Source organism: Serinus canaria, chromosome 3 (assembly GCF_022539315.1).
Source record: "Serinus canaria isolate serCan28SL12 chromosome 3, serCan2020, whole genome shotgun sequence".
Taxonomy (NCBI): Eukaryota; Metazoa; Chordata; class Aves; order Passeriformes; family Fringillidae; genus Serinus; species Serinus canaria.
The window spans coordinates 14209624-14237521 of NC_066316.1; the positions used below are offsets into that span (position 1 = coordinate 14209624).

Genomic DNA, 27898 nt, shown 5'->3' on the forward strand with positions numbered 1-27898 from the left:
TGCGGCTGTCCCTCGCTTGCCTGCCTGCGGGATTGGTAACGGTGCAAGGGACAGTCTCAGCAGAGGCGACACTACAGCGGCAGCAAAGGCTCCAGCTGAGCGGCAGCCGCTACCCTTCCCCTCTCCGCCCTGCTTTATCCCAAGCCGCGCTCTCGCTCGCTGCGCTTTCTCGTCAGGCAGCGCGCCGGGCACCTCACTACGGTGGCCGGGAGGGGGCGCGGGCCCGTCATGGCGGCGGCGGTGGTGGCTGCCGGGCGGGCGTGTGTCCGCGGCGCGCTCCGAGCGGCCTGGCGAGGTGATGGCGCAGGGCGGGAGCCGGGGGAGCCTCCGCGGGGAGGGCAGCGGCCACCGGCCCGGGCAGGCCGCGGGAGGCGGGGGGATTCCCACAGAGCGAGGGGAGCGCGCTCAGGGTGCACACACGGACATCTGTCCATGGGCACACACAGACATCCATGGGCACACACAGACATTCCTGGGCACATGCAGGCATCCATGGGCACACCCAGACATCCTGGGCACACCCCCATCCATGGGCACACCAAGGCATCCTTGGGCACATGCAGGCATCCATGGGCACACCCAGACATACCTGGGCACACCCCCATACATGGGCACACCCAGGCATCCATGGGCACACCCAGACATCCCTGGGCATACCCAGACATCCATGGGCACACCCCCATCCATGGGCACACCCCCATCCCTGGGCACACCCAGACATCCCTGGGCATACCCAGACATCCATGGGCACACCCCCATCCCTGGGCACACCCCCATCCCTGGGCACACCCAGACATCCATGGGCACACCCAGACATCCATGGGCACACTCCCATCCATGGGCATACCCAGACATCCATGGGCACACCCAGGCATTCATGGGCACATGGATCCTCTTTGGTCACTTTTTGAAACTCAAATGTATTATTTTTTAAAGTATACATAGAAGGAAGAGAAAACGTCTTTATCTTCCACAGTCCTCTGAAACTTTCTTGCCTTTCTTTTCTTCAGCCAAATCTAAGCAGTTAATGAAATTCAGGTCTCTTTTCATTCTCAGAGCAATCTTTAATGACGTGGTGCCAAACTGTGATATTAGAGCCTGAACATTAAGAAGGGCTTGAAAACAGGCTGGTGGTTTTTCCTTAGTACAGGGAAACATTTACATAGTCTAGTCACAAAAATATCCTTAAAAAACCCCAACCATTTCTTGCAGGTAAACCAGAAAAAATAAAAGGCTGCAACTACTTCTTAATAATTCATTAAAATTGCTCTGTCAGCAAGATAGAGTGCCTTCTTCTCTTTGTGACATTTTCTGTTGCAATATTTTCCCTCCCACATTCTGCTTTGCACTTCAAGACGAGAGGTTCAATTCTGATTCCCTTTGAAAATCACTGACTTCTGTTCCCATGCCTATATTTGCAGAAAACACAGTTTTAAGGAAGGAAATGTGCTATCTATAAATATCTATCTGTCTCTGTTCCCAGGGTTTGCTCCTGTGCCAGTGAAAGGGAGTTGCAGTGCCTACTCCAGCCTGGCATGGGCTCTCCAGACACGGTGCTCCCTCTCTGCCCCCTGGACTGGGACAGTGGAGCAGTGCAGGAAAAGCAGTTTCTTCAATACCTGTAAGTCTTGAGTTGGATAAAAATTATTGACTGTAACAATCAGGAGAGGGGAAGAAAACACTGCTTTGGAGAGACACAGTCCTGAAAATCTGTGTATACTGACTTTTTTGTGTCTCCTGAGATTACAGTGGCAGCTGCAGGTGTTGACAGAAGTGTGTGCACAAAATCAGTTTATCATCTTTTAATAGCAAACAAGGGTTTGCTTTGTGTCACAGTGAATCCATCTAATGTATGTCATTGGATGGGGGGAGGAAGCAGCTTCCCCTCTGTTTCCTAGGCCTTTATTCAGAATATAAATTGTGTGTTTATCTCCTAAATTATTTTTGAGCCACAGGCAAGGCCTGCTGTTCAAGCTGTGCTGCCTCCAAGGTGAAATTGCTGCAGTGCAAGAAGGAGTTACACAGAACCTGTTGGTAACAACCCTGCAGATTGTCTGCTCTGGTGCAAGTGTTTTCCTCCAGCCCTGAAAGGAATTTCACCCATGCTTACCATAGCTGAGGAATGATGGCTGTGTAAATCCATACTCAGGGCTGTGAACTGAGGTAGCTGGGGGGCTTTCCCACCTGCTTTGTGCTCCCTTATCCTGTCCCATAAGGGAAGAGAAGAAATGGTAAGGACACAGTTTCTGGCAGAGATAACTGCAGCAATTAGAGGGTCAAAATTTGATTGTTTCCAATGCATAGAATTTAAGAGCTCTGCAGGATCAGCCTCTCAGAGCTGGTGGTCTCTTCCCATTCTCAACATCTGGGTGCAGAATACTGCATTGTTTTTTGGTGTTGTTTTTTTTTTTTTTTCTGTTTGTTTTCTTTACATCTGCTCAAGAAAAGGGGTTAACCAGTCAGGCTGGGCTTGCTGCTCATCTTATCCTGTGATTTCTGACCATTGACTGGTTCCAAGTAATTGAGGGTAGAGAGGTCTCCAAAGGCTTGGGAAAAGCTGCAGTGTGAGCAGCAGGCTCTGCAAGGAAAAGGCTTTCTAAGGATGCCACCTGCAGGGAGATCTCGTTTAGACAAGCAGCAGCAAGATGAGAATATGGAAGAAGCCTTCCTCTGTTGTTATTTTGTTTATCTTAAATTAAACGTGTAGCACCACAAGTGATTGCAGTGTGATTAGGATTTGTAGGTTAGATTATTTCCTTAATTAGCCTTGTATTTATACTCACAGGCTCTGGATGAGCTCTGTTTTACCAGGAGCTTTTCCAGATGTCTGGTTAAATGACTGAATTAGAAAAATATTTGCTGTGATGACATCCATGTTGTTCAGTAAAATTTGATATATTTAGGCAAACTACCTAAAACTGTTGGCTCGTTTAATGAGATGTAACAACCAGGAAAAATAAAAGTGTACCTCCTTTGTGTATGAAGCAGAGACAGTAGCCATGAGATTCAGAAGACTCAGGGTTTTGTATTTCAAAGTACAATTATTCTAAGAACACTTTTTCTTATGGAAGTAAAAAGCAAAATCTTCACAATTCAAATGAAGTGGATACAAACAGCATAAATCACTCAAATCCTTAGCAGTGCAGTTGCTTCAGGAGTGGCAACATTTAAAATGCAGATATGACTATTTTATGTGAAGTAGCTGTCAAGTGAAATGTCAGCCAAATGACAGAGCTTTGTGCCTTAGAAGGGTGGCTGGATTTTTCTCTCTCCTCAGTGAATGCTTAAGGATCTTCCATCATTCCTTGGGCAATAACACTATGCTCTTGTTGGTGGGGTCGTGTGTACCTTCAACATAACTATTATTTTTAATGGCTTGACTGGTTTAAATAGAAGGAATTCATTTAAATAGGAGGAATTGGAATTACCCCAGGCATTTCTCTGATCCTTACCCAGGTAGTTCCCTCCTGCAACTCTGACACAAAAACATACACAGTGATTTATTCCTGTCCTGTGACATATTTCAGTGAGTTTTTAATGAAATAATGTAAAATTATCTTCTTATTCCAGGTTTATTTTTTCCCCTTTCTGCCCTCCTGACCATGGGAAGCAGTTCAGTTTTCATTTACTGGTTTGGCTGTCTCCCAGCCTTAGGAATTACCTTTGACCCCAGGCATCCAAACCAGCATGATTTTCTCAACATCGTTCTGTATCCAAGTGCATGTGAGATAAAGAGCTTTTATTTGATACTGGGACTATGTAAAAATTAGACTGTCCTACTCATGGGTGATTCCATTAGCTACCCTTGGGAGCCAGTCATGGCATCATAGAATGGTTTGGGTAAGAAGGACCTTAAAGAGCATCTTGTTCCAAAGGCACTTCTGTGACCTTTCTTACACCTTCCACTGCTCTTGAGGCTACTCCTTAATTACATTTTGTGCCATGTTTTTGTAGTCTTATGTGAGTTTTCTTTGGGATAAATTGTTCATTTTGACAGACACGTCTAACTCCATGATCAGAATTTTAAAATACTTACTTTTTCAATTTACAAAGGATTTTTCTTGAAGTATGAGCATTCCAGATAAATAATTACAGAGCTGCCTTTTGTCATTATAAGTAGTACCATAAGAAGAGTTTTGATGTTTCAGCATTAAGGATGTAGAGTTACATCTGTACAACTGCTTTTTAATTTTTTTTTTCCTTTTACAAGAGAGTTGTCTGTATGTTGAAAAATAGTTAATTGCTTTTAATCAAAAGAAAGGGGACTGAATGTCTTATAGTTAATTGTACCTGGAGAGGTACAATTCTACTGGGTTTTGATTTGATTGGGGTATTTGTACAATATTTATTTTGTTAGTTTTATGATATTATTTTTCAAAGGCATTTAGCCTGATTTTCATTTTGTTTTGAGGAACTGAACCAAGCCAAAGGTGCTTAGTTTGCAGAAACCTCACTGAAATGTCTCTTCTCCATATTCATCTGGTGACACTGAGACATGATAGTTACTAAAAATAAAAAATGAAAGCTTTGATAATCAAAGCAACCTTCAAAAGACAGTAGATTTACAACAACATATACTAGCCACAGTTAAGGTTCTTGGTTTTTCATAAAATGTTATAAAGGAAAAAAATACAATTTTTCAGATGGTGGAATTGTAGCTGGATTTATTCAGGGTTTGAATTGAGACTGACAGTCAACCTGACAATCCCACGTCTGCAGCTTCTGCTGACATTGTGACAAATTGCCAGTTTTGGAAAATGTGAAATTCTAATCTGAGTGCACTGTGGAAGTCTGCTCAGGGTTTGCAGTTAAGTGGAGTTACTCCCTCTGTCAGTGTAACAGTGTGAATGCATCTTTTGGAATATTTTCCAGGTTTTGTTGTACTGTCAGGTGGCAAGTTTTGTTTCTGGATTTTGAGGAAAATGCCCAAAACTTTCCCATTCTATCTTGGAGGAAAAAATAATTAGACTATAGATGTCTTTTTGTGTCAACAAATTTGCAGACCCACCTAAATAAAATTTTCATGCAATCCACATAATTGGAGCTTTTGCATTTTTAACGATGTTATTAAATTACTATGAATAAATAGATAGCCCCAAGAGCTTCAGTCTTGTATGAACAAAATCAAACAGATAAAGTTTGGTAGCAGGTGAGGGTTTTTTCCCTGTTTCACTCTTGTGGAAATCCCTCTAGCAGTGAGAAGTAGAACTGAGCTTAAGTTTTCAGTGGAAGCATACCAGGTATGTGCAGTTCTTATTTTTAATCTGTAAACTTTTATCTAAAACCATTTTTATATCTGTCCCGTGGTAGTGATCTCTTGGATGGCCTCCTGTTGATTTTTGTGGTGTTGCTGTAGCCCTTGTCCTGGTGAGACATTTCCAGTGCCCAGATTGTGGCAGGGTGCAGCTGGATGCCACCAGTTAATGCTGTGGGACTCAGCAGTGGCTGTCCAGACTGAACACTTACAGTCCTCAGGGCTTCCCAGGTTTGTGTAAAGGCCCTGGAGAGCTCACAGGTGATGCTCTCAGAAGATGACATCTGCAGGGGCTGGAGGCAGAATTGCAAAGAGGAGCACGTATTTTGCTTAAGCAGCCCTGGTTTTTAATGGCCTCACCAGGGAGTGGGAGATTTTTGTCTTCTCATTATCTTCCAGCAGAACTCAGTATCAGATATGCATCATACATTGCCATTTTTAAAATCTGAGAGGTCTCTTTTGAGAAAAGATCTCTTTCTTTGAAGAAAACAATGTTTTGAGTGTGGTGACTTAATACACTTGAGAATAACCTGGCACTATATCTCATTTTTTATTGATCTTGTAGATCCATGCTTTTCTGCTCATGGGCCAGGGTTAGACAGGAAATCAAGAAACTGATGTCATATGATGGCAGAGAGTTGCATTGCAGAGCTCAAGTGGCAAGAGCAGTTCTCATTTGGGAAGAGCACACTGATGTTGATGAGTCTGCTGTAGAATCTCATATGTTAAAAGTGATCCCTCTGGTATTAGCATGCCATTGTTCCATTTTTCTCTCATTAATAAATCTCTTTGTGTTTTCATCTGCAGAATATTCCCTTTTGAATCATGGAGGAGAGGATTCAACCTAGAGGAGTTAAACATTTTCCATAAGTAACTTTACCAAGCCTGAGTAGGTCTTGGAATGAAAGACTTCCACATTGAAAGCTAAGAGGAAAATATATTAGAAACATAACTCCTCAGGAATAACAGATGGTGTGAACTGATTTGACAGGTTTTGAACAGTGTATGAGTTCAGCTGAAGATGATTGAGGTGTATAAAGTCAAACCTCATCTTTGTTTTGGGTGGTTCACTGCTGTTGTTTTGGAAGTAGGTTTTAATGTAATTGTGAGAATGACTGCAGCCATTCCTAAGAATTGAGCTTGGAGTTGAATGTTAATACATGCAATTGGAAATGACATCTAAATTATTTGAGTCGTGTTCAGGCACTGCGATGAGTTGTAGGTTTTGTTCTGAAGACAGCTGCTCTGTGTATGTTTTATCCTAGCACCTTTACCCTAAATGCTTTGTAGTTAAGGATATTGGTCTCAGGCACATTTTGTAAGATGGTGGGGAGAGAATATGACATCATAAGCTTAGATTTTTGGATCACTACTTTTCCTAACCTAAGCTACTTAAATATCAGTTCTTTGCCAAATCCTGGTTAGAGTGGTTGATGTAGCCTGCTCTGTGCCAGCCTCTGTCCTAGGAATCTTTGAAGTACATGTGGAAAGGGAGCTAAAAGCAGAAAGTTGTTTTTTGGAATGGTGTTTGTCAAACAACAGAGAGATGTATATTCCTGCAGAAAATGGGAGACCAAGGTTGAAGTCCTTCAAATCAGGAAGTGTGTGGGTCTCCAGGTTCCAGATAAGTGTGTTAAACTTCTGGATTAAGTAAAAGGGATAAGTTAATGATGATAAAGGCCTGCATCCAAGAAGAAATGTCTCACTGTGGTCATTAAGCAGCTGTGTATAAACTCTAATTTATCATTAAATCTGTAGCAGCACGTTCTCTGCTCATTCATATTTCATATGCATGAAGCATTTTTTTTCTAAATTCTGTTTTTCTTTGGAGATAGTGGCAATTGGTGTTTTCTAAGATTTCATCTGCTAATAAAAGTGTGTATTCCAGGCTGAAACTTGGAAGAGAATGTAAGTGATTGAAAAGACCTTACTGAGTTCCTTAGGTAATGCAGCTGCACAAGTGTAATGGTGTTAGTGGACAGCAGTGCACTGAGGCACTGTTTATTGTAAGTAGAAGTATGATTATTATAACAAGTTCTTTACTCTTTTTATTATGTCAATATTAATGTCTTTGTATCTCTGCTGCTGTGCTGCCACAAGCTATTTGTCACCAAAAACCTTTAGGGAAAGATTACTTGTATTGGAAAGAAGTGAGCCTATTTAGCTGTTTTACAGAATTGATTCTTTCTTCTCCTTTTATTCCCTTCAGTTTTCCAGCTTACTGCTCTTTGTCTTTCTTTGTATGCTCAGCAAGCTGTGAACTCATCTTGCAGGAGACAAAGAAATCTGATTTTAATCTCAGTTAATGAGTATCTAGGCTACTGGTTTCTGATGGGGCTTACAGCAAGTCTTTCAATACTTTTGGTTTACTGAGGTGTGGCCAAATATTAATCTGGTAATTACCTGTCTCATTCCAGCTATTCAGGGATAATATAAAAAGACAAAAACCCAAATCCTTTCCAGAGTATTACAAATACCTTTTGTGTAGATTAAGCAAAATGGAGTGATGTCACACAAACTTACTGTTGTTAGTGATCAGCTTGCATAAAGCCTGCTTCAGCTCAGTTCAGTAGTGGGTCTTTTTCTAGTCTATAAAATAAAATCTTATAGATGACACTTTTTCCCCCCACTCAGTAGCTCTGTGATTTTGGGTAACTGACTAAAAATGTGTTGTGGCTTTTATGACTGGTTTTATTTTAGCTCTTGAGGAATGCATGCAACATCCTAATTTACAATGGCAAAATAAAATAAGCCCATAAATCTCAAAGACACTACATGTGTGCTGTAGTGTCTTAATTCCAGAACATCTCCACAAGTGTGAAAGCAGTGCACTGGTGCTGCTTTCTGTCTGCAGTTACTTCCTCCAAATCAAGCCATTCCTCCTGCCTGTGTGTGTGCTCACTTGGTGCTTTGCTGCCAAGTCAGATTGACCTTTCTTACACACAGATTTTTATTTTCTCCAGTGGTATGTTGTCTGTCTGTCATAAGCAATGTCCCCACCACTGCAATCTTCCTGATGACAGCCTATCCCTTTCACATCCCATTCTTGTCACTTTGTCTTAAAATCAGTGTGATACCTCCATCCTATAAAGATCTCAGCTCTGCAGCCTGCAGGCTTCTGATATGTTTCATTAAATGCAGCTGCTTTCCAAACACATGATGGTATTATTGTAGACTGATGAGATGAACTGCACTTTGGGACCAAATGTGATGTTTTCATCTGGTTCTAATTTTGTCAGAATTTGTGCAGTGCTTGAGGCCAAAGCTTGACTTGGCCTGACCTGTTCTTCATGGATGTGTTGGCATTGAATGTTCTCCTCTGGTGCAAGACAATGTCCTTACTCTGTGACCTTTGCTACTTCCCTCTGTTAGAATTAAAGTGATCTGATTGTATGTATATTTGGAGTGCAGCTCAAAGTGCAGGATTTTTTTGCCATATATTACCAGCTCCAGAGCTGCTCTTTTCTCTTAACTGCTTGTTGCTGCCCCTCTGCAGCCTCCTTTGTAGTTGTTTGACCCTTTGTAGGGTCACCCAAACTGCAGATTGAGGGACTGTTCCAGCTTAAAAATAGCCTTGCAAAGAAAAATATAAGTACCTTTGTTATGATTCCATGTTTCCAGGCTAGCAGGATTATATTTTCTTTTAAAAATTGCTAGTTACAGAGTGTTTTCTGAATCAGCTAAGAAGCTTAACAGGATTGATGATCAGCCTTCCACCTAATGAAACAGCCCCATGGTTAACTTAGCTTGAATTTACTGAAAAACACATTACCTACTTACTTTGCGCTTTTTTTTTTCCCTAAAAAAAATTTGCAGTAAGAAAGTAATGCATTTTTGTATAAGTTTTTGTTGGTCTTGGAGGGGTTTTTTGTTGTTTTTGTTTCCCCCTGTCATGGTTTGAGGAGAAATGAGGGGTTTTTTTTTGAGATAGTGTGGTCATGCCAATGGGTGTTCAGATTTTAATATTGGCACCTGGTTTGTCCACTGAGGGCATGGATACACCTCTGAGAACACAGGGGGTTATATCTGTGAACTCCCAGGAGAAACTCTCTTTGAGAGAGTTTAGCTCACAGCCACATGCATTGGTGTTTTGTCATCAGCTGGAAGGTTTTTAGGGGCTGACAGTTCAGACGCTGGTTTTAAGACATTTGATGCAGCTGCAGTTTGTGGGATTTTTTTTAACTTCCAAACCTCAGGACATTGGGGTTCACTTGGATGTCTAGAAAAGAGTATGTAATTTTAGACAAGAACTTCTTTTTTACAGGGACTAAACCCTACTCAGGAGCAAATTCAGTTCTTGCCTCACAGCATATAGGAAGTGGGATAAACTTTGCTGTTATCTATGGACATTTGTGCTGGTCTGTAATACAAAGATTTCCACTTGTCTGCAGTAGAGCCAAAATCCCTGTTACATGTTTTGCCTTGTTGAGCTGTTCATACACCATGTTTTTTGGGTATGTGGTGACTTTGGAGGCCATTCTGCTCTTGGCTGTTATGAGGAAATATTATTTTGTAGCTCCCTGGACTTGCAGAGTTGTGTGTCCTTCTTTGTGTACTTGCTTTCCAATGTACTGAGCTTTGATTGCTGGATTCAGGATTCTCAAAAAGGAATCAGTTATGCTTCCTACTTGGAAAAAGATATTTGAGTGAATAGGTGTGTGTCAAACTCTTGGAAGAACCACCTTGACACCTTAAACAAACTTAGTACAAAAATAAACCTGGGCACTTAGTGGCATCTCTGGGCATCCTGGATTGTTTCTGTCCCTCACTGTGTTGTCAGCATGGCAGAGCTTGCCCAGTTCCAAAGCATTTTCCAGTCTGTGGAGCAGGATCTCTCAACCACATTATTCTGAAAATAATTAATTGCTGGTGGAAAGTGGTAGTGATTTTATGGCTGTTTTAATTCCCCTGGTTAAAAGTTTTTACTGACTTTTTTTTGTCTACTTTAAATAAATAAAATCAGTTTGTAATCAGAGAAGACAAGATTTACACTGCCATAGTAAGGCTGCCCCTGGGTCAAGCACATAATAGCATTGATCTGCAAACAGAACCGTGATGATGCCTCTGCATTCTGCCTGGAGAGATGGGCAGGGAAGAACCTCCTGGAATTCAACAGGGACAAGTGCAGGGTCCTGCACCTGGGGAGGAGCAACCCCAGGCACCAGCACGGGCTGGGGTGACCTGCTGGGCAGCAGCTCTGCACAGAAGGACCTGGGGGTGCTGCTGGACAAGGAGCTGTGCATGGGCCAGCCCTGCCCTGGGGGACAAGAAGGCCAAGGGCACCCTGGGCTGCATTAGGAACTGCATTGCCAGCAGGGCAGGGAGGTGATCCTGCCCCTCTGCTCAGCCCTGGGGAGGCCAGTCTGGAGTGCTGGGTCCAGTTCTGGGATCCTCAGGACAAGAGAGACGTGGAGCTCCTGGAGAGGCTCCAGCAGAGGGGGGACAGAGATGATGAAGGGACAGGAGCACCTCAGCTCTGAGGAGAGGCTGGAGGAGCTGGGGCTGCTCAGCCTGGAGAAGAGACACTGAGAGGGAACCTCATCAATGTCTGTCAGTGCCTGCAGGGAGGGGCCAGGACATGGAGCAGGCTCTGTCCAGAGGCAATGGGACAAGAGGCAGTGGGGCAGGAACTGAGGCTCAGGAAGTTCCACCTGAACATGAGGAAGAACTTCCCTGTGCAGTGCCTGAGCACTGGGACAGATTGCCCAGAGGCTGTGGAGTCTCTGTTCCTGGGTATAGCCAAGAACCACCTGGACACATCCTGTGCCATGTGCTCTGGGATGGCCCTGCTTGAGCAGGGAGGTTGGAGCAGATGACTCACAGGGGTCCCTTCCAGCCTGACCCATCCTGGGATTATGTGAAATATTATCTATGGTGTCTTTTCAGATAATCAATTTCTTTTTGGTATAGTTTTTCTTTTGGTTTTTTTGGTGTTGGTTTTTTTTTTTTTTTTTTTTTTTGGGGGGCGGGGGTTGGTTTTGTTTTTGTCTCAGCTGCTGTGGTGACCTGTGTTGCCATCATCTGGGTGAGTAGGAGTTTGCAGGTAACTACTGAATGTGTTTCCTAAGTCTTGCTCTCCCGTGCTGGGTGAAGCACCAAGGCAGTGCATGGTCCTGGCCACAGCCACTGCCTGAGGAGGCCTGACAGAGCCAGAGCTCTGTGATGATGTTGTTAAAGTGTTTTGTATTCCTTTCTCCTTACATTCCTTTCCACTTACACAGGCAATAAGGGGGATATTATATTTTCAGAAGTTGAGAAGAGCAGCAGGTTTATGCTTTGCCTAATTTTTTGTGTTTTGTGCATTTTAAAGCAGAGTAGCCCTTGGATATTTTAGGGGTGATTCAAGTTGACTGTCACTGATCAATGTCCTTGGATAAGTACTGCAAGGTGTTGCTGCTCTGAGTTACTAATGAATGATTTTCTTTTCATGACCTGGAAATGAATACCATACTGGTTACTTGTTAGGAATATTTGTCTTTAAATCAATTTTGAAAAACCTTGTAAAAAACATGCCCTTGGCTGTGGACCTCTCTCAGTGCAGTAATCAGGAGTAGAGACACATCTTTGCACCAAATACATATGCACAGAGTAGGAAATTACTTTCTTGGCAAGGCAGTAATGCTACAGTTTAAATTCCAGCAAAGCAAAGATCAAGCAGGTTTCAAGTTTGGGATTATTTCTTGTTCAGCTTCAGCTTCCATTGTAAGCTGTACTTGAATATAACTTAAGGAAGTTTTTTTTTTAAATTTCAGTGACAGCTGATCAGCTATGGAAAGGAGCTTTGGCAGAGACTGGCGTGGGAGTAAAGAAAGGAAGAGGAAAGAAGAAGAAGAAAAAGCTAAGGAAGAATCTCAATAGAGGCCAGGAGATTGGTGAAGGTAGATCACAAATACAAAGCTGAAGACACATCTTGATGTTTTTGTGTATAGCGTTTCTTGATTTCATAAGTGGACAAATTTCTTTTTCTTTCTATGGTGCCAGAACTGCTTGAGATATTTTTGTCTTTAAACAAAAAAATCTTGATATGATTATTTAATGTTGGTTTTGCTTTTCCAGTTATAAATTCTGCATCGTAGAATGCATTTGAAATATGTGAGAATTTTCCATTTTGTTGCATCTTTCCTGAGTGCAGAGTTGCAATTGTAATTTGGAGCAAGGCATAATTTTTCTCTGTTATTTCTAAGGACGTTCTGGTTTCCTCTGGCCTGGTCTTAATGCTCCTGTGCTGCAAACTGGGAAAGTGCAGGAAGTTGCCCAACGAAAAAAAGAAGAACGAGAGAGAATTCAGTCTGAAATCATTCAGCAGAGAGATACATTTGAGAAGAAAAAGAAAATAAAAATTAAGAGAGAGGGAGGATGGAGTGGAAAGTGCTGGGGAGGTGTCATTCTGGATCCTCCTGACCCTGGTCCTAATGGAGGTAAGAAATCCAATTATCTTCTTCCTCTCCCTTTGCCTTTTTTAGGGGAGACTCGGAGAAAGTGAGATCCAGACTTTTTCTGTGATTGAAAATTGGTTTTGTACTTTGTTCCAGGCCCACACACAAGCAAGCTAAATCAAAGAGCAGGTACTGCTCACACCAGTGAAATCTGTTAAAACACTGCTTTATTTCCTGCAGCTGTTACACTGTTCTGTTACATTACATACAGGCTGAATGATTTTATGTGGTATTACAGAGTACTCTGTTCTGTCACAGACTGCTACAGGAGTCTTGAAGGATGGAAATGTTCTTCTGTGTCCGCCATCAGTTGTCTTGAGTGTGAAGTATAGTCATGGTTTTTTTATAGTTTCTTAAAGGATCCTGTGGGATAAATCAATCTTGTTGAAATTCTAGTTCAAATAATGAAATAGGGTTAAAGATTATGTAGTTTGAATGTAGCTTTTAGAAGAAGCTGCAATAAATAACTACCATAATAACTATAAAAGTTTTTTTTTTATTTCCTAAGTAGTTCAATACAGTGAAGCTAGAGCTTTTACATGTAAAGCAGAGAGGTGACTTTTTTACAGTGCTGTTATTCAGACTACTGGAGATTCCATAGTAGCTTTAATATTTAGAAACCTAATCTTTTTCATCTAATTAAACATGAAAAAGACTAGTCAGCTCCTGTTGGGCTGAGTTTTTATTGTGAAACTTTGCTTATTGACATCTTTCTGAGCACTTTTATAGTATGAGGGGCTAAGAAAGACAGGTGGTATTTTCTAGCACTGTTGCATTTCATTTTGTTACCCTGAGAGCAAGTATTCTGTGAAAGGCAGTGATGGGACAGTGGACTTGGCCAACTGTCACTGAATCTGTCAATGTAAAAATAGGAGATCTGGGAGATTAATTGCTCCAAATTCCCCATAAGTCAGTGGTGGAACATGGAGCAAGTCAAGGATGTGCCATGGTTCTAGTTCAATACTCTGAACACAAGACTGTGGTGAGTTTATCCCACTAAAAGAAGTGACAGCTGTTGTAAACAGTGTTTATGCATTTGTGAGCTTTACCTTCTGGTGTTTCCTTGATTTTGCTTTTGGCTGGTACTACAGATATGGATTACTTGCATTAAAGTTGGCACTGTGGAGCCTGTTCTAGTCAGATCAAGTTCTGCCAAAAAGAGGAAAGGGCACTGCAGTCAAAATAGGAGAATGAAGCTGTCAGCCTGCATTATAAATGTGTTTGAGAGAAAGCAGTTTCTGATTAGCATGCACTGATTTCCTTTTAATCTGCTAAAAAATGTTGGGGATCTTCAGGCCCTTGCAGTTTTTTCAGTTTCTTTCTTTTTATGCAGAGGATTAATGATTTTGCAGGGGAATTGGGACAATCCCTGTATGCAAAATAATGTCAAGGTGACAGGAAGAACAGACCTGAAACTGCCAAAGCCAATGAATCCTTTTGGCCTGAGACTGTGGCATGACTGGATTCCCTGGTGTCACTTCCTGTGCTGGCTGGGAGTGGAGAAGGAACAGTATTTTCCACTTAGAAATCAAATTGCTTTTCTCCCAAGTTTGCAATGTTCCTTTAGCAACTGAAGAGCTTCAGAGGGAGCAGAGAGTGCTTGCTGGGATTCATATCCTTACTGTGAGCTAGAAATCTGCTTTGTGCAGCCTGACAGACCTCTAAACTGTGCCAAGATGATCATGTTTATAAACATCTTGGAGGTTTTGTGTAAATAATAAACCAAAGTTTGGTCAAGGACTGAGGCCCCAGTTCTACACCATTACAGGCTTTTAAGCTTTCCTCCAAAATCTCACTGTAACAACACCAAGTAAAGGTTTTCTGTCTTGTACTGAAATTCTCTTGTTCATGGTGTGAGTTGGAAAAGCAAGCATAGTCGTGTTGTAAAGACTATAGTTATTTGAAGTGGTCATATATTGTTTTGTTTCATGCTCCCCCTCCCCTTTCTGGAATTTCACTGAAGTGTGGATAAAGAAGCACTTGCATTTCCATAGAATCAAAGAGTAGGTTGAGTTGGAAGAAGCTTTTTACAAGTCTTGTAGTTCAAACCCCAAATCTCTTTGAATACCTGTTAATTGTATGATAAAATCTTCAGAATATTCTGAATAATATTGGATAATACTTTAGTCATAATGGAAGTGACCCATCTGGTGATTTTAATGATTTACAACTTTTGCTCTGTATATATGAAATTTGAGGTTTATTTGCAGTGTTAGAGCAGTATTTAGGGAAGAAGGCAGTTTACACTGCTGGTTCCAATTATTCTAATCTTACCTTTTCTACTTCTTGCTGAGACTGCTTTATAAATTACAGCTCCATAGAAGTTGTGTCCTTCCTCATTTGTACCACCTACAGGAGGATGTGCTGATAGACAAGGAACACAAGGAAATGTAACACCCTGTTTTTCTCCCTACAGAAACTTATGAAGATTTTGAAACAAGAGTCATTGAGGTAAGCATTGCAAATCTTTCCAGGGACTTTGAAGAATTATCACTACTTTATATTGATCTCTTATTTAACAAGTCTTTGCTAAGTCTGGTTACTCCTATAGCAGTAGGAATTAGTCTGGTTTTCTGTTTCAGCTGCACTACCTGTGAGAAAGTGAGTTACCTTGTCTCTTCGTTTGAGAGAGAAGGGCTAAGAGAAACATTTTCTTAACAAAATAGCCTGATTGACAACAGCTCCTTGTCTGAAAGTTAAAAGAATAATCAGGCAAGTCAGAAGCTGAGCTACCTGACAGCTGTACTCCAGAAAAGCATCTGAGGCTTCTTTCCTGTTCTGGTAAATGTGCAAATGGGTTTCCTTGTCCTTGATTATCTTTCTGCATTTTGTTGAGATGACCATCACCTGGAATTCTATCCAGTGGCTTGAGTGTTTTCTGGATAAATCTAAATCTTTGCTTGTGTCAGTGGGTTTTGGTACCTCCTGAGATGTGGAAAACAGTGATGCTGTAATCTCAGTCTGGGTAATTAAAAATCATGAGTTGGTTTCTATTTTTTTTTTTTTTAAATCCTGCAGAGGGGAAAGATGTAAACTGTTTTAGATGTCAGCTGTAAGGATAAAAAGCAAAGGATAAAAAGCAATGGATATAAATAAAATTTAGACATAAAGAATGACTTTCAAATGGGCATTTGAATACTGGAATGAATTGGGAGTATGTGGAATGTTTGTCATTGGAGCTTTTTAAAAACAAGTTAGGTAATCTGTCAGAAGGGATGGGGAGACAAAATCTGTGACCTGTTAACCCATTTTCATACCTCAGTGAGTTTTTGGAGTGGATGGACCACCCTATGGGCTTTGACTGAAAGCCCAATTCAGCACTTGGTCTTTGGAGCAAAGCAAAGACCATTTGGAGCACTTGGCCTTTAGCTGAGTCTGTGTTTGAAGGCCATTTGTAAAAATTGAATTGCACAGGAACTGTTTCTAAAAGAAGTGATTTTTGTTCCCAAGCCCTGCAGCTGGCAGTGCCTTCTGCTGCCTGAAGGGCACATTGCAGAGCAGAGGATGTTGCTCTGCTGCTGTGCCATGTCACAGCTGGCTCTCACTTTGGGTGCCAGAGCAGGGGAGTTTGTCCTGCTGTACTGGCAGAATTATTTACAAACAGCAGAGCTGAGTTGCTCTGCAGTGGTTCCATGTGCTGTAGAAATCTGTCTCAATGCTTTATTATATTTGAGTAATAAAAAAGCTTTTAGAAGCAGGCTGGGGCTCTGCTGTTACATGAGATTGCCACAGATGTGAACTGAGAAAGTGGAATGCTTTTGCAGAAAAATAGCAGCAGCAAAAATTCTCTGTTCAAAATCAGCAGTGAGCTCAAGATAATTGAGTCTTACAATTTTCTGATAACAAGTACAAGTTTTGAAATAAATAGATCATTTTAGCATTCCTGGCTTAAATAGGTGAGAGACATGCTGCTATTTCTGGATGTCTTTTCCATTATATTTGCCTTCACCACAGTACAGGAGATTAAAATAACATTTGCTGGGAAGTTGTGCTTCACAGCAAGAAACTCAGAGCCATTTTTAAAGGACTGACTTATGAACAAAGGTATAATGGGACCTTTCTGTTGTGATTATGCTGCTGAAAAGGCTGTGCTGTTTTGCTGAACAAAGAGAGAAATTGCTTATTAAAGTGTTTTCTTATAATGTAGAAACAGAAAAGCTGTAATTTGATTTCTCCTGACTGAAAAATAGAGTATAGACAAGCTCAGATTTTCATGTCAACTAGAACTAAAGTTATCATAGAGAACTTGGGTTAACTGTTTCTTACTTGCCCTGCCAGCCTAAGGCAACATTTCCTGTTCTGCTCATATATTAGAGATAAGAACAATGTCTTTAAATAGAACTGATGGTAATGCTTAACTGGTGTTCTAACATAATATAATCACAGTGGTAATTAAAATATTCAGGTGCAGCTGACATGTGCCATTATTATTTTCACTGGAAGGCTCATTTCATGTGTCATCAACCCTCACATGAATTTTTATTTTTCTCCAAAATGAACGTGGTAACATAGGGGGAAAAAAAGTAGCCTACATGACATCCTGTGCTGTAATAGTAATTGCCTTGTGGTGCAATTAAAATTAGAAAGTAAGGCCTTGTGCTCAGTAGGGCCTGAAGGGACAGAGCATGAGGCTAGTGGCCCTCTGAGTCTCTCATTAAAGGGGAGCTTTCTTTGTAAAAGACAGATCTCAAAAGGGTTTTGTCCAACACTGAAATTGCCTCCTACCAGTTGAGAAAACTGTGCTTGGTGATCACTTGCTGGTTTGTTCATGCTTTTTTGTTTCCATTGCCTGTTTCTGGTGAAGGCAACGTGAAGAACTTTGTGCAAGCACAGCTCCATTTTAGCAGGGTCAGTGCAACCTTTCCAGTGTCAGAATAGATCTGGTTTTGAGCCAGATGGTTCAGGTGTAGTACTATCATTTTTAAATAAACCAACAAAAACAGTCAGAGATTTGTGTCTGAGTGTTGAACTACAGAATTCAAAGTAGCAGTAGGTGTTCTTGTCTCAGTCCATTTGGATCACTCAGATGTGCAGAGCAATATAACCTGTAAATTAAAGTTCATTTCATGAGCTTGCTAGGCAGGAAAACAGCCAGCCACTCAATCCCATTTGGACTGACTCATCTAGCACAGGAATTCACTAGTTCTTCACCTAATTCATCAGGTTTCTAACTGAGAAGTTCCTAGTTCATAACTGATAGCTGTGAGGAAAACAGTTGCCAAACCTTGAGTCAGAGTGTTCCTCCTTCCTCCTCTGTTGCAGTGCAGGTGTGGCCCTGGGAGGCACCTCTGTCATTGATGTCACACAGCTTGGAAATGTGATCTGTGCCCTTGCCATCAGTTAGGGGGCTCTCAGGAGCTGCCAGAAACACAGCATGAAGGGATGGTTGCTGCAGGGGACACAAAGCTCTGGGTGGCAGTGGCTGCAAAATTGCTTCTCTTCCTTCCTGAACATCTTGTTTGCCTTGTTGCTGTCACTTTGACATGAGGAAGCTGCTTCCCTGCCTACAGCAGGCCTCTTCTTGACTCAACTTGGTAGACTTGTTACTTGTGACAAAAAGAATGTTCTTTCATGCACAGGCTAAACCCCTTTGTTTCTTTTTATAAGTCATTGGAAGTTGTTTTTGCAAAGAGTGAAAAAAAAAAGTCTTGTGAAAAAGAAGTGCTGCATGAATTACAGTGTCTAAGATCCATTGTTTGACAGCCTTGACTAAAAAGTTATATGGTATAAAGGATACTCTTTGAGTAATAATTTACTTCTAATGAGATGTTGCCTCAGAAGTGCTTTTGGGGTATTTGTAGGCTCTACATTTTGCTTTTAGAATACAGGGAACTCTTCTGTTCCCTGGATGATGCTGACAGTGTGTTTAGACTGACAATGAAAATTTCAGACAGTTTTTAACATAGCGCCTGAAGCTGCCTGTCACAGGAAAACATGAGAGGTCAGAGCTGTGCACTATTTCTGATACTCTTGGAGTACTCAAAAGATTTTGGCCTGCCCTAAAAGTAGAGTTGAAGAATGCTACCCAAACTGGTTCTGTTTAGTAAATACTTTACCTGTCAGGCTGTATGGAAGGAATAACTGACATTTGGAACACCCAGAAGCTTTTGAGTGACTTTTGATTGGGCATAATTATGGCTCATCCTTTGAAAAGGAAATTAAGCCATTTCAGATGCAGAGTGACTTTGAGGATGCACTACTGGGGGCTCAATCCAAAGGATCTGTACTCAGGTGGGAGCTGCAGTATGAGGCCACATGGAGAGAGGAGCAGGACAAGGTTATTAGTGCTGCTTGTGTTTGTGTGAGTGTTGTTATTTCTGTTGTGTTGGCTTGCAGGGCTCAGTGTAGGATTGCATCCCCATCTTTCTGTAAGGGTACTTGGATGGGGAGAGCATCTCCTGCTCTGAGGGTGCAAGGCTGAGAACCATTTCAGTGAGCATTGCAGCTGGGAGGTGTTCTGCCATTGTGGTACCAAGTCTGCTCTAGCCTTGGTGCACAGAGTGCTGATGGGCACGTGATGCAGCTACTGTGGATTTGGGTTTTGTTAACAAGTTGATTACTCAATTCTTTTGGGTAACTGGATTCCCAAACCTTTTAGCTGTGCCCCGACCCTGTCTAGGCTCATTGGCATGGAAGTGCTTTTCTTTCAGCACTGCACCCTGCTCTCATTTTATCTCATTTCCCCCTGTACCTTGGAGAACTGCTGGGACCAGGGGCTCCTATCCCCTGAGGGGATCAGCCTGTGCAAACATTTCTCTGCATAGCAGCAGCAAAAGAGTGCCAGTGTCAGGAGTGTGGGCTAGAGGTGACAGGTTCCTAGAAATCATGACTAGAATAGGATTTCTAGAAAGGAGAGATTCCCAAGGGCAATCAAGTTGGCCAGTATTCATTTGGCTTTTACAGAAACAAAGCCTCACAGGAAGTGCTGGATTTTGACCCATTTTTAACCAAGTGCAACAGCTGAAAGCATAATAATGTTTAGCAGCCTTTCTTTGAGTGTAACTGACTTCCACGTTGTCATTTCTCCTCTTAATAGATGTTTGAGGTGGTTTCATTTTGGTTTTGAGGTGCTGCTCTTCCCTCAGGTCTAGAAAGAAAGCTGAGTTTGCAGCATTTCACCACTGGATGCTGGATACAAGGAGACACTTAATCTGAGGTACACTGGGATTTAGGTTGAGCATGTGCTGCTGCTTTCAAAGTTTCAGAATTGGCTTTCAGTCTGACTTGAGTGGCAATCTGATCATAGGGGTGGTTGTGCCTGGGTTTCAGTCACTTTTCAGAGGCTGCGCTGTTTGAAGAGTGACACAGAAACTCCTTGCATGTGTCTTTATTGCCACATTCTGGAAAGGGAGAGGAATAATCCATGAGGAGATTTCTACAAACATCACACCCTTTATTTTTGACGTGCTGACTCTATTTTTGTACAGATACCTACTGAGATTGGCAGCAGAAGATAAAAGTGTGTGCAAATCAAAAATAGCATCCTCTTGATGCTCCTGAGATGATTCTGCTTCACTCTCTTTTCTTCCACTATTATTTTGCATTTTCTCTAAATAGCCCATTTACACAGGCACTTTCATCTTATGGGGTGTGGCTTTTTAGCTTGTTCTTGTCAGCAATGGGTTTGAAGAAAGAAAAATAGCTTGGAATAAGCAATTGGCAAGGCTGATATTTCTTCAAAGTGCTCTCTAGAATGTCTGGGCACTTTGAATTAAACAGCATCTTTATTTTAATGAAAGGAAGGTGAAATTTTTGAAATCCTAACTGTAATCTGTACCTAGTTAAGACCCTGGAATTTTGGGGGGGTGGTTGTTGGTTTCAGGTTGGTTTTTTTTTGTTTAGATTTCTTATGGTGAATTTTAGTAAGAATGTTTAAACCATGACCAAGTATTTTCTAATAATCTACTTTTAGATGCATAACACTACAAGCAGAGTAGCTTACTGAACAATTACATATAGGGAAAAGGATTTTTATGTATGCTATGTATTATCTTTTGGTAGTTAGTATATAATTCATGTATTACATACAGCATATAAACTGTATGTCTGTATTTAAATAAACATTTAGTTCAAGATATAAACAAAACCAAGGGAACTAGAAGAGAGGGACAAAGCATCTCAGGTTGTTGTTCCCTCAGATTGTTGTCCCAAAATTGGGTTCTCTCACCCAGTGTGCAAGAAGTCAGTGCACACACAGTGGAGCTATTTGATTTATTTGTAGTTCTGCTCCAACAGGGGTGCTGTGGGTAAAGCTAGCACATTGAAAGCCAGAAATACAAACATATTTATACAGTTTGATTATTTACAGTTCTGCATCATGAATCTACATCACTGCTTGGCTAAGCTGCTCCTTGCTTAGCTGTCTCTCACCTGGATTTAAGGGTACAGCACATTCTGAATTCCTGTTTGGTGTTAGGGGTCCCCACTCACAGGCAGGTAGCCTCAGCTTCAGAGCTGTGTTTTGCACATCAAAATGAGAGCCAGGTTCACCAAAGGACAAACTCTGAAGTATTTCTAAACCCCAACAGACCAAAGCTGGTTTGGGCTGACATGTAACCAGTCTCTTCCCCTTATCTCATCATTTTAGCGACCTTTTGCCCCATTCTGCATTCTCTAGGTCAGGTTGTCCTCCCTTTTCCCAGACCATGCCCTCCCTCCCACCTGTACATCTGTCTCTTGTCCACTTTGGGATGTATTAGACCATATCAGGTGGGGGGCTGTAAAGCAGGGCTTGCTGATAGAATCATGGAATATTCTGACTTGGAAGGGACCCATCAGGATCACTGAGTCCAGCTCCTGGCCCTGCACAGAGCAGCCCAAGTGTCACACCAAGTGCCCCACATTGTTGTCCAAGCACTGCTTGAGCTCTGTCAGGCTTGGTGCTGTGACCACTGCCTGGGGAGCTGTTCCAGTGCCCTACCACCCCCTGGGTGAAAAATTTCTTCCTGATATCCAACCTCAACCTCCCCTGACAGAGCCTCAGGCTATTTCCTTCTTCTTCCCCTCTCTTAAATGGAATCTCCTTTTCAGCAGCTGTCATCTCTGTAATGAGACTACCTTCGGCAGCATGCAAGTAGATTTCAATCCTAAATTTTAATTCATGTAAACAACAACATTGAGCAATTCCTAGAGCAAAAACATAGACCTTGAGCAATTCCTGAGAGTGCTTCTAAATTAGATTAAAATATGAGGGGGCCACTTCACTATTGGTGTCACTTTTTCAATATTAGCATTACTTCCCATTTTTTTTCCATGTTTTCTCATCATGCTTGAAATCACACATAAAGCTGGCAGCATTAGAGCATTATCTGTTGTGCAGCTGAACACAACAGAGGGGTTGCTTTCATGAAAGGCAATTTTCATGAGGTAACTTTTTCTCTTGAGTGTGGATTTTTAACAACCTTTATGTATTTAGTGCCTTGAAGCCAGTGTCCCACTGCAGATGCTACCCACTGACAGTGTAGATATTTTTTAAGTGTACACTACAGACCTCTAGTACCTTTTTTGGCAAACTTGACTCTCTTTAAAAAAAAAAAAGAAAAGAAAAACTAACAAAACCCAACCCATTTGGACTATGTGCAATAACAGGAAGCTTTGTGTTGTTTTTTCCTTCAGGTGAGAAATGTGTTCTGCATGAAGGCCAAGGAAGGCAGAAAAAAGTCAGTACGTGCCTTAGTGGCTGTTGGGAATGGTAAAGGGGCTGCAGGTATGTACTGTATGTGTGTTTTTATTGTGTGTACAAGGTAACTCCTGATGATGGCATATTTTGTGGCAGCTTTCATAAGACAGCTGTGTTCATGGTCAGCCAGAGTTTTGCTGAACTTTGCTTATGTGAAAGATTCAAGGCCTCATGTGTTCCTCCAGCTGAATTTTGCTTGCACTTGGGAGTGGAGGAGAATTTGTAAAGAGAGGAAGGTGTGGTTCTCTTGCAGAAAGATGTGTTACTCTGAAAAACCTCTTCCTGCCTCTTCTTTGGAAAGCTTCTTTATGGAATGTGTTATCACTGTAATCCAGATGTCCTAAATAATGGAACTGAAGTTGTCCCAGGCTTTTTTTCTTCATTCTCTTCTTTATTTTTAACCAGAGGACTATTTCTTTTGTCTGAAGCAGTCATCACTACTCAATAGTCTGAAACAAAGTTTGGTCAAACACACAAAAACAGCTTAGTCCTTGTCTTTTTTTTTTTTCATTTGACAACAAGCAGTTGGCATCCAGATGTTAGGTGTTCATAACTCCTAAACTCTTTGTGATTTTCTCTGAACCACTTGCTGAGTATGGTCTGTGCAGTGGAGTGGAAATTCAAATGCTAAATGTGGCTGTGAAGTTCTTTGGTTTTTTCCAGTTTTCTTGCTGATGATCATCTGCATCATCTGTTTCTCAGCAATAAAATGCCTCTTTCTGTCTTGCAGGTTTTGCCATAGGGAAGGCAGGTGACAGGACAAATGCTTTAAGGAAAGTATGTTGATTGAATTTTTTTTACTTGATGACAATTAAAAATAATTCATACCTACACTTAGAGGTTTTTTCCCTAATAATCAGTATAATTTGTAGTCTTTGCAAAGAAGTAAATCCATGTGTTTGCTTTGTCTGTGTTGATACAGATAATCATAAAATGATCGAGGTTAGAAAAGCCCTTTAAGATCAGTCCAGCTGTTGATGTAACACAGCCTCAGTCTGCTCATCTTTCAAACACCTCCAGGGATGGTGACTGAGCCACTTCACTGGCAGCCTGGTCCAGTGCTTGCTAAACCTTACAGGGGAGAAATTTTTCCCATCTAAACCTCCACTGGCACAGCTTGAGGCAATTTCCTCTCATCCCATCCCTTGCTACCTGGGAAAAGAGACCAACCCCCACCTCACCTGGGTCTCCTTTCAGGTGTCTGTAGGGAGCAGTAAGGTGTCCCCTGAGCCTCCTCTTCTCCAGACTAAACATCTTCATTTCCACAGAGTTTAGATGTGGCAAAGCTGTTTTCCTAAGTTGTTTTTTTCTTTCATTTTTTTGTATCTAATTAACTGAATAATGGTAAATTGCAAATGCTTGGCAGAAGAATTTAAGGAGAAAAATGTTTTCTGCTTTTGTTCCCTAGGCAAAGAATAAAGCAATAAGCTCCTTACACTTTATAGAGCTGTATCAGAACCACACCAGTAAGTATTATTCTTTCAATGCAAGCACTGAATATGCCAGCAAAAACTGGTTGCAACTTCTTGCAGAGCATAAAAAGATGTTAAATCAAGTTTTTCTGGTCTGTTACATTGTATTATAATTCTTGACAACCTAGTCTAGTTGAAGGTTTACCTGCTCATTGTGGAGGGGTTGGACCAGCTGACCTTTAAAAGGTTCCTTCCAACCCAAACAATTCCATGGTTCTGTGCTTAGAATTTGGATACCTCATGCATACTGTTTCAGGCTCTTAATAGCAAGATTAGATCTTTTCTGGCACAGTTTGAGTTAAGGGAGTCAGGTACTGTCAGGGCATTTTTCTTTACAGTGACTCCTGTGCTTTTCCCCTTACTGTGTCAGAGGAGATGATCCCTGTGACTCAGTGCATGTGTGCTGACCCAGCAGGCAGGGAGAACCTGGGCTGGAGGGTCAGCCTGATGTTTCCTGGTAGTTTTTTGTTAGCATTGTGTATAGAAATCCAAGAATGCTGATGCCTGTGGGGAAATCTTAGGTCAAAAACTAGATTATTAAAAAAATAAGAGTCAAATTGTGTCATGTGAGCTCAGTTCAAAACTAAATGAGGCTCACTGGAGGCACACCTCCCTATTTTTCAGTATTCACAGCTATCTCAGCATTCATAATCCATTCCAGAAATTTACCTATAGAGGACTAATCATCCTCTTTAAAGAAGTCAGAGGAGAGTAAAACCAGCTTCACAGTTCAGAAAAAGAAAGGCACTAACTAAAGCTTTTCTAGAAGGAAGAATTTACCTGTAATATCTTTTCCCCCCCCTCCAGTTTACCACGACATTTCTGTGAAATTTAAAAGGACAAAAATCCGCATGAAGAAACAAAACAAAGGTAATTAAGGAAGTTTAAATTTTGAATTTTTCATAATTACTGACTGGTATTTACTTGATGAACTTAAACTTATGTAGTGTCTAGTCTACCATGTTTTAAATGTTGAAAATCATCAGTCATTTTTCTTTAGAAATACCTACTGTTGCTGGCATGGCTTTGCTCTTGCAAATTGGGATTTGTCCCTTTTACACTGGTGGGAGCTCTCTCACTCTTCCTAAGTGTAATTCCTTCAATCCTAAATTACCTAGGTTTGGAGCCTGATCCTGCTCCAGCCACTGGTGGGTTTGTATAGAGCTCTTAAGTTCTCCCATTCCAAGTCTCCCTTTCTTTATAGCCTTGGTGGTGGTGAAGTCAGTTTGATCTTCCTGGAAGTGACACCTGAAGTTTCATGAGAGCTCATCAGTTAGGGGGGTGATTTTTTCCTTTTCCTTGTCTCTTTGGGTTTCTTTCAGATCTGTGTTTCTGTATATTTTGTTTCTGGTTTCCCCTTTCTCCCTCAGTTTCCTAATTGGCAAGGTCTCCAATCAGATAACCTCACTAAATTAAACATTCTAGCCCTTTTCTGCAGCTTTCCAGCCATTTGATCCCCAGGATATATTTCTTTTTTGCATCCTTTACTCAGCAGCAGCAAGACTGTCCTGCAGTTTTTAAAGATCACTACAGCTAAGCCATGTGAAACAAACCTCTCTGGAATAAAAGTAGACTCTTCAAAAAAATATCACCTCCATTAAAACCTGGCAAGTGTAAGAAGCCATCTGCAATTAATGCCAGTGTAGTACAGTTATGCACTGGAGCTGCTAAAATCTCTATCTCTGTGATGGAGAGGGATGCAGGTCACACACAAACCTTTGTTGTGTTTGTGGATTTTGAAATATGTTTGTCTCTCCTTCACTCTGTGCCACTAAAATTATGACAAAGTCCAACTCATTCCAATTGCTGAGCCAGGAAAAGGGAAGTAATGCCTCTGCACAGCCCCTGGAGCCATTTTCAACATCTAATGTGTTCTACCATGCTGGGTAACAAAAACAACAAAGAAGAGATCTCAGTGCTCTCTTCTGAGTAAATTGTGTGCTTATAAATAATCACACAATGCTCATTTATGTTTTTCCCCCAGGGTATGGCCTGCACTGCCACCGAGCCATTATCACCCTCTGCAGGCTGATTGGCATTAAGGACATGTATGCCAAGGTCACTGGATCCAAGAACTTGATTAACATCACCAGAGCTCTCTTTAGGGGCTTGACCCTCCAGGTGGGTGCACTCCCAGTGTCCATTGGGTATGGGCACAGGAGGGAATGGATGTTGTAATGGTTTGTGGGCAAACAGTTTATGTTCCAGGCTTAAATTAAGGTGATCTTACAAAGAGCAAACAAAATCAGCAAAGGGGTTCATTCCTCAGCAGTTTTATGGAGTTGTCCAGTGAGGAAGAGCTGTGTGTAACTCTGCCTGTTCAAGAGCCAGGTGTCTGCAGGGGATATCTGAATTCCTGGGCTTTCATTTGATGGGGTTTTGGTGACTACTAAGAAATCCTGGGCAGAGGGAATTGTGGGCCAGGTTTTGCTGCTGCTGCTTGTTTGTGCTCTAAGTTCTCATTGAGCAATGACTGAAGCCCCAGCTGCTTCTACTGCTGCTGTAATTGAGATCTCTGAATTCAGTCGGGGAGGTGGTGGTGTTCCCTCCACCTCTGAGTGCTCACAGTGGAGATGTCTCTGTTGAACAGCAGCCTCAGGATGAGTCAGCCCTCTGGAAATTCCTGGTTATCTCCTTTGTTTGCAGTTTTGGTGGCTGCCAAAGTTTAGCTGCTTCCATTCCCAATACAGCCCTGCAGAGCTGTGTCTGTCAAATCTGTCACCCTGTGCTGGCCAATGTCATCAGTTCAGCCTCAGGAGGTGTGAGGGGGTTGTGATCTTCTTTGCCTGATGGGAGTCACAGATCTCCCAGCTTAGCACAGGGCAGTCACACTTGGAGAAGTCTGGCATTGTATTTTCCATCACTGTCTTTGGGAATCTTCCACAGAACAAAGGCCTGCTGTATAAATTATTGCTTTTGGAGTTATGCACTTGATATGTTTTCTTCACTGCCCTGAGAAGGAAAACTTTCCTGTCACCTGTAAACATTTACTCTGTAAAATCTCAGTGTTGTCAAAACAGCTTGTAGACAAGGGACAGGTGTAATTGAAAACAATGTTACATTCATATCTTTATGAATGTACCTCTATGTTAGTTAATGCCACCTGTCTGGGCAGTAACAGGCACTTTTCTGTTATCAAAGCAAAATGAATATCCACTTTATATCCATTTATATAAAGACATAAAAATGTCCCTGCCAACAGGAACACTAACATGCCAACAAGCATGTTTATGAGCAGGGTATATCTTTCCAGAAGCAAGTTCCTTTGGGATGACACTGTAGGGCTGATCAGTGTATCTGAGGTCTGGCTGTCTGTATGGTTGCCCGGTAAGATGAGCCTGACAAGTCATTTCATTTACACAGTGCTTAAATTGTTTATTAGGAAATTACTTTTGGGGGCCTTTTTCCCCTGCCCCACATCCTGTGTAGGTTTTGGCCTGAAGTAAAGCCATCACAGTTTTGGTTGTCCTTTCCCTGTCCTGCTCCCAGGAGACTCACCAGCAGCTGGCAAACCAGAAGAGCCTCTACGTGGTGGAGTTCCGGGAGGAGCAGGGCCCTCTGCCCATCGTGGTGGCCCTGCCCGAGGGGCCTGTCCGTGGGGAGCCTGAGCCTGAGGATGAGGTTCCCAACACAAAGCTGGAGTGGAGGGAGGTGAAGGAAGCCCAGGGAATGCTGAAATCCCCCTGGGCCAGTGTCAGACGGGCGGCGTGCTGACAGCTGTGGGCCTGCCGTGACTCCAGCTCAGTGCAGCTGGGAAAGCCTGGCTCAAGACAAGGGTGCCTGGGCTTCAGTTCCAGGGGAGGGCAGCAGGAGCTCTCTCGTGCCATCCATGTCACTGCTGCCCTCCAGGAGCACTGTTTGCTTTCCCACAATCCCCCTGAGCCTGTCCGAGTGGAAAGGTTCAGATGGAAGCAATCAGAGAATGAGTCTTGGGCTTCAAGCATGCATTTACTCCATTCCAGAGGATGGTTTGTCCATGTTTCTTTCACAAGCTCTTGGTAAACTGTTGAAAATGCAAGATTGTGAAAGCAATAAAGAATCATCAGAGTGGGCTTAG

At 42.0% G+C, this 27898-nt stretch overlaps 1 protein-coding gene across 1 annotated transcript; it reads left to right on the forward strand.

Annotated features, from left to right (window-relative positions):
• Nucleotides 1–202: 202 nt before the first annotated feature.
• MRPS5 (mitochondrial ribosomal protein S5) lies at nucleotides 203–27897 on the forward strand. The gene is made up of 11 exons (XM_009096202.4): nucleotides 203–295; nucleotides 1484–1621; nucleotides 12007–12132; nucleotides 12439–12672; nucleotides 15107–15141; nucleotides 22306–22396; nucleotides 23100–23146; nucleotides 23778–23835; nucleotides 24649–24711; nucleotides 25826–25962; nucleotides 27331–27897. The coding sequence occupies exons 1-11, from the start codon at nucleotides 229–231 to the stop codon at nucleotides 27553–27555; spliced, it is 1221 nt and encodes a 406-aa protein (XP_009094450.1). The 5' UTR covers nucleotides 203–228; the 3' UTR covers nucleotides 27556–27897.
• Nucleotide 27898: the final 1 nt, after the last annotated feature.

Coding starts and splice junctions, on each gene's coding strand:
- MRPS5 (XM_009096202.4), top strand. CDS start 229: ATGGCGGCGGCGGTGGTGGCTGCCGGGCGGGCGTGTGTCCGCGGCGCG. Junction 23,836..24,648: donor GCTGTATCAGAACCACACCA/GTAAGTATTATT, acceptor CCCCCCCTCCAG/TTTACCACGACATTTCTGTG. Junction 25,963..27,330: donor TTAGGGGCTTGACCCTCCAG/GTGGGTGCACTC, acceptor TCCTGCTCCCAG/GAGACTCACCAGCAGCTGGC.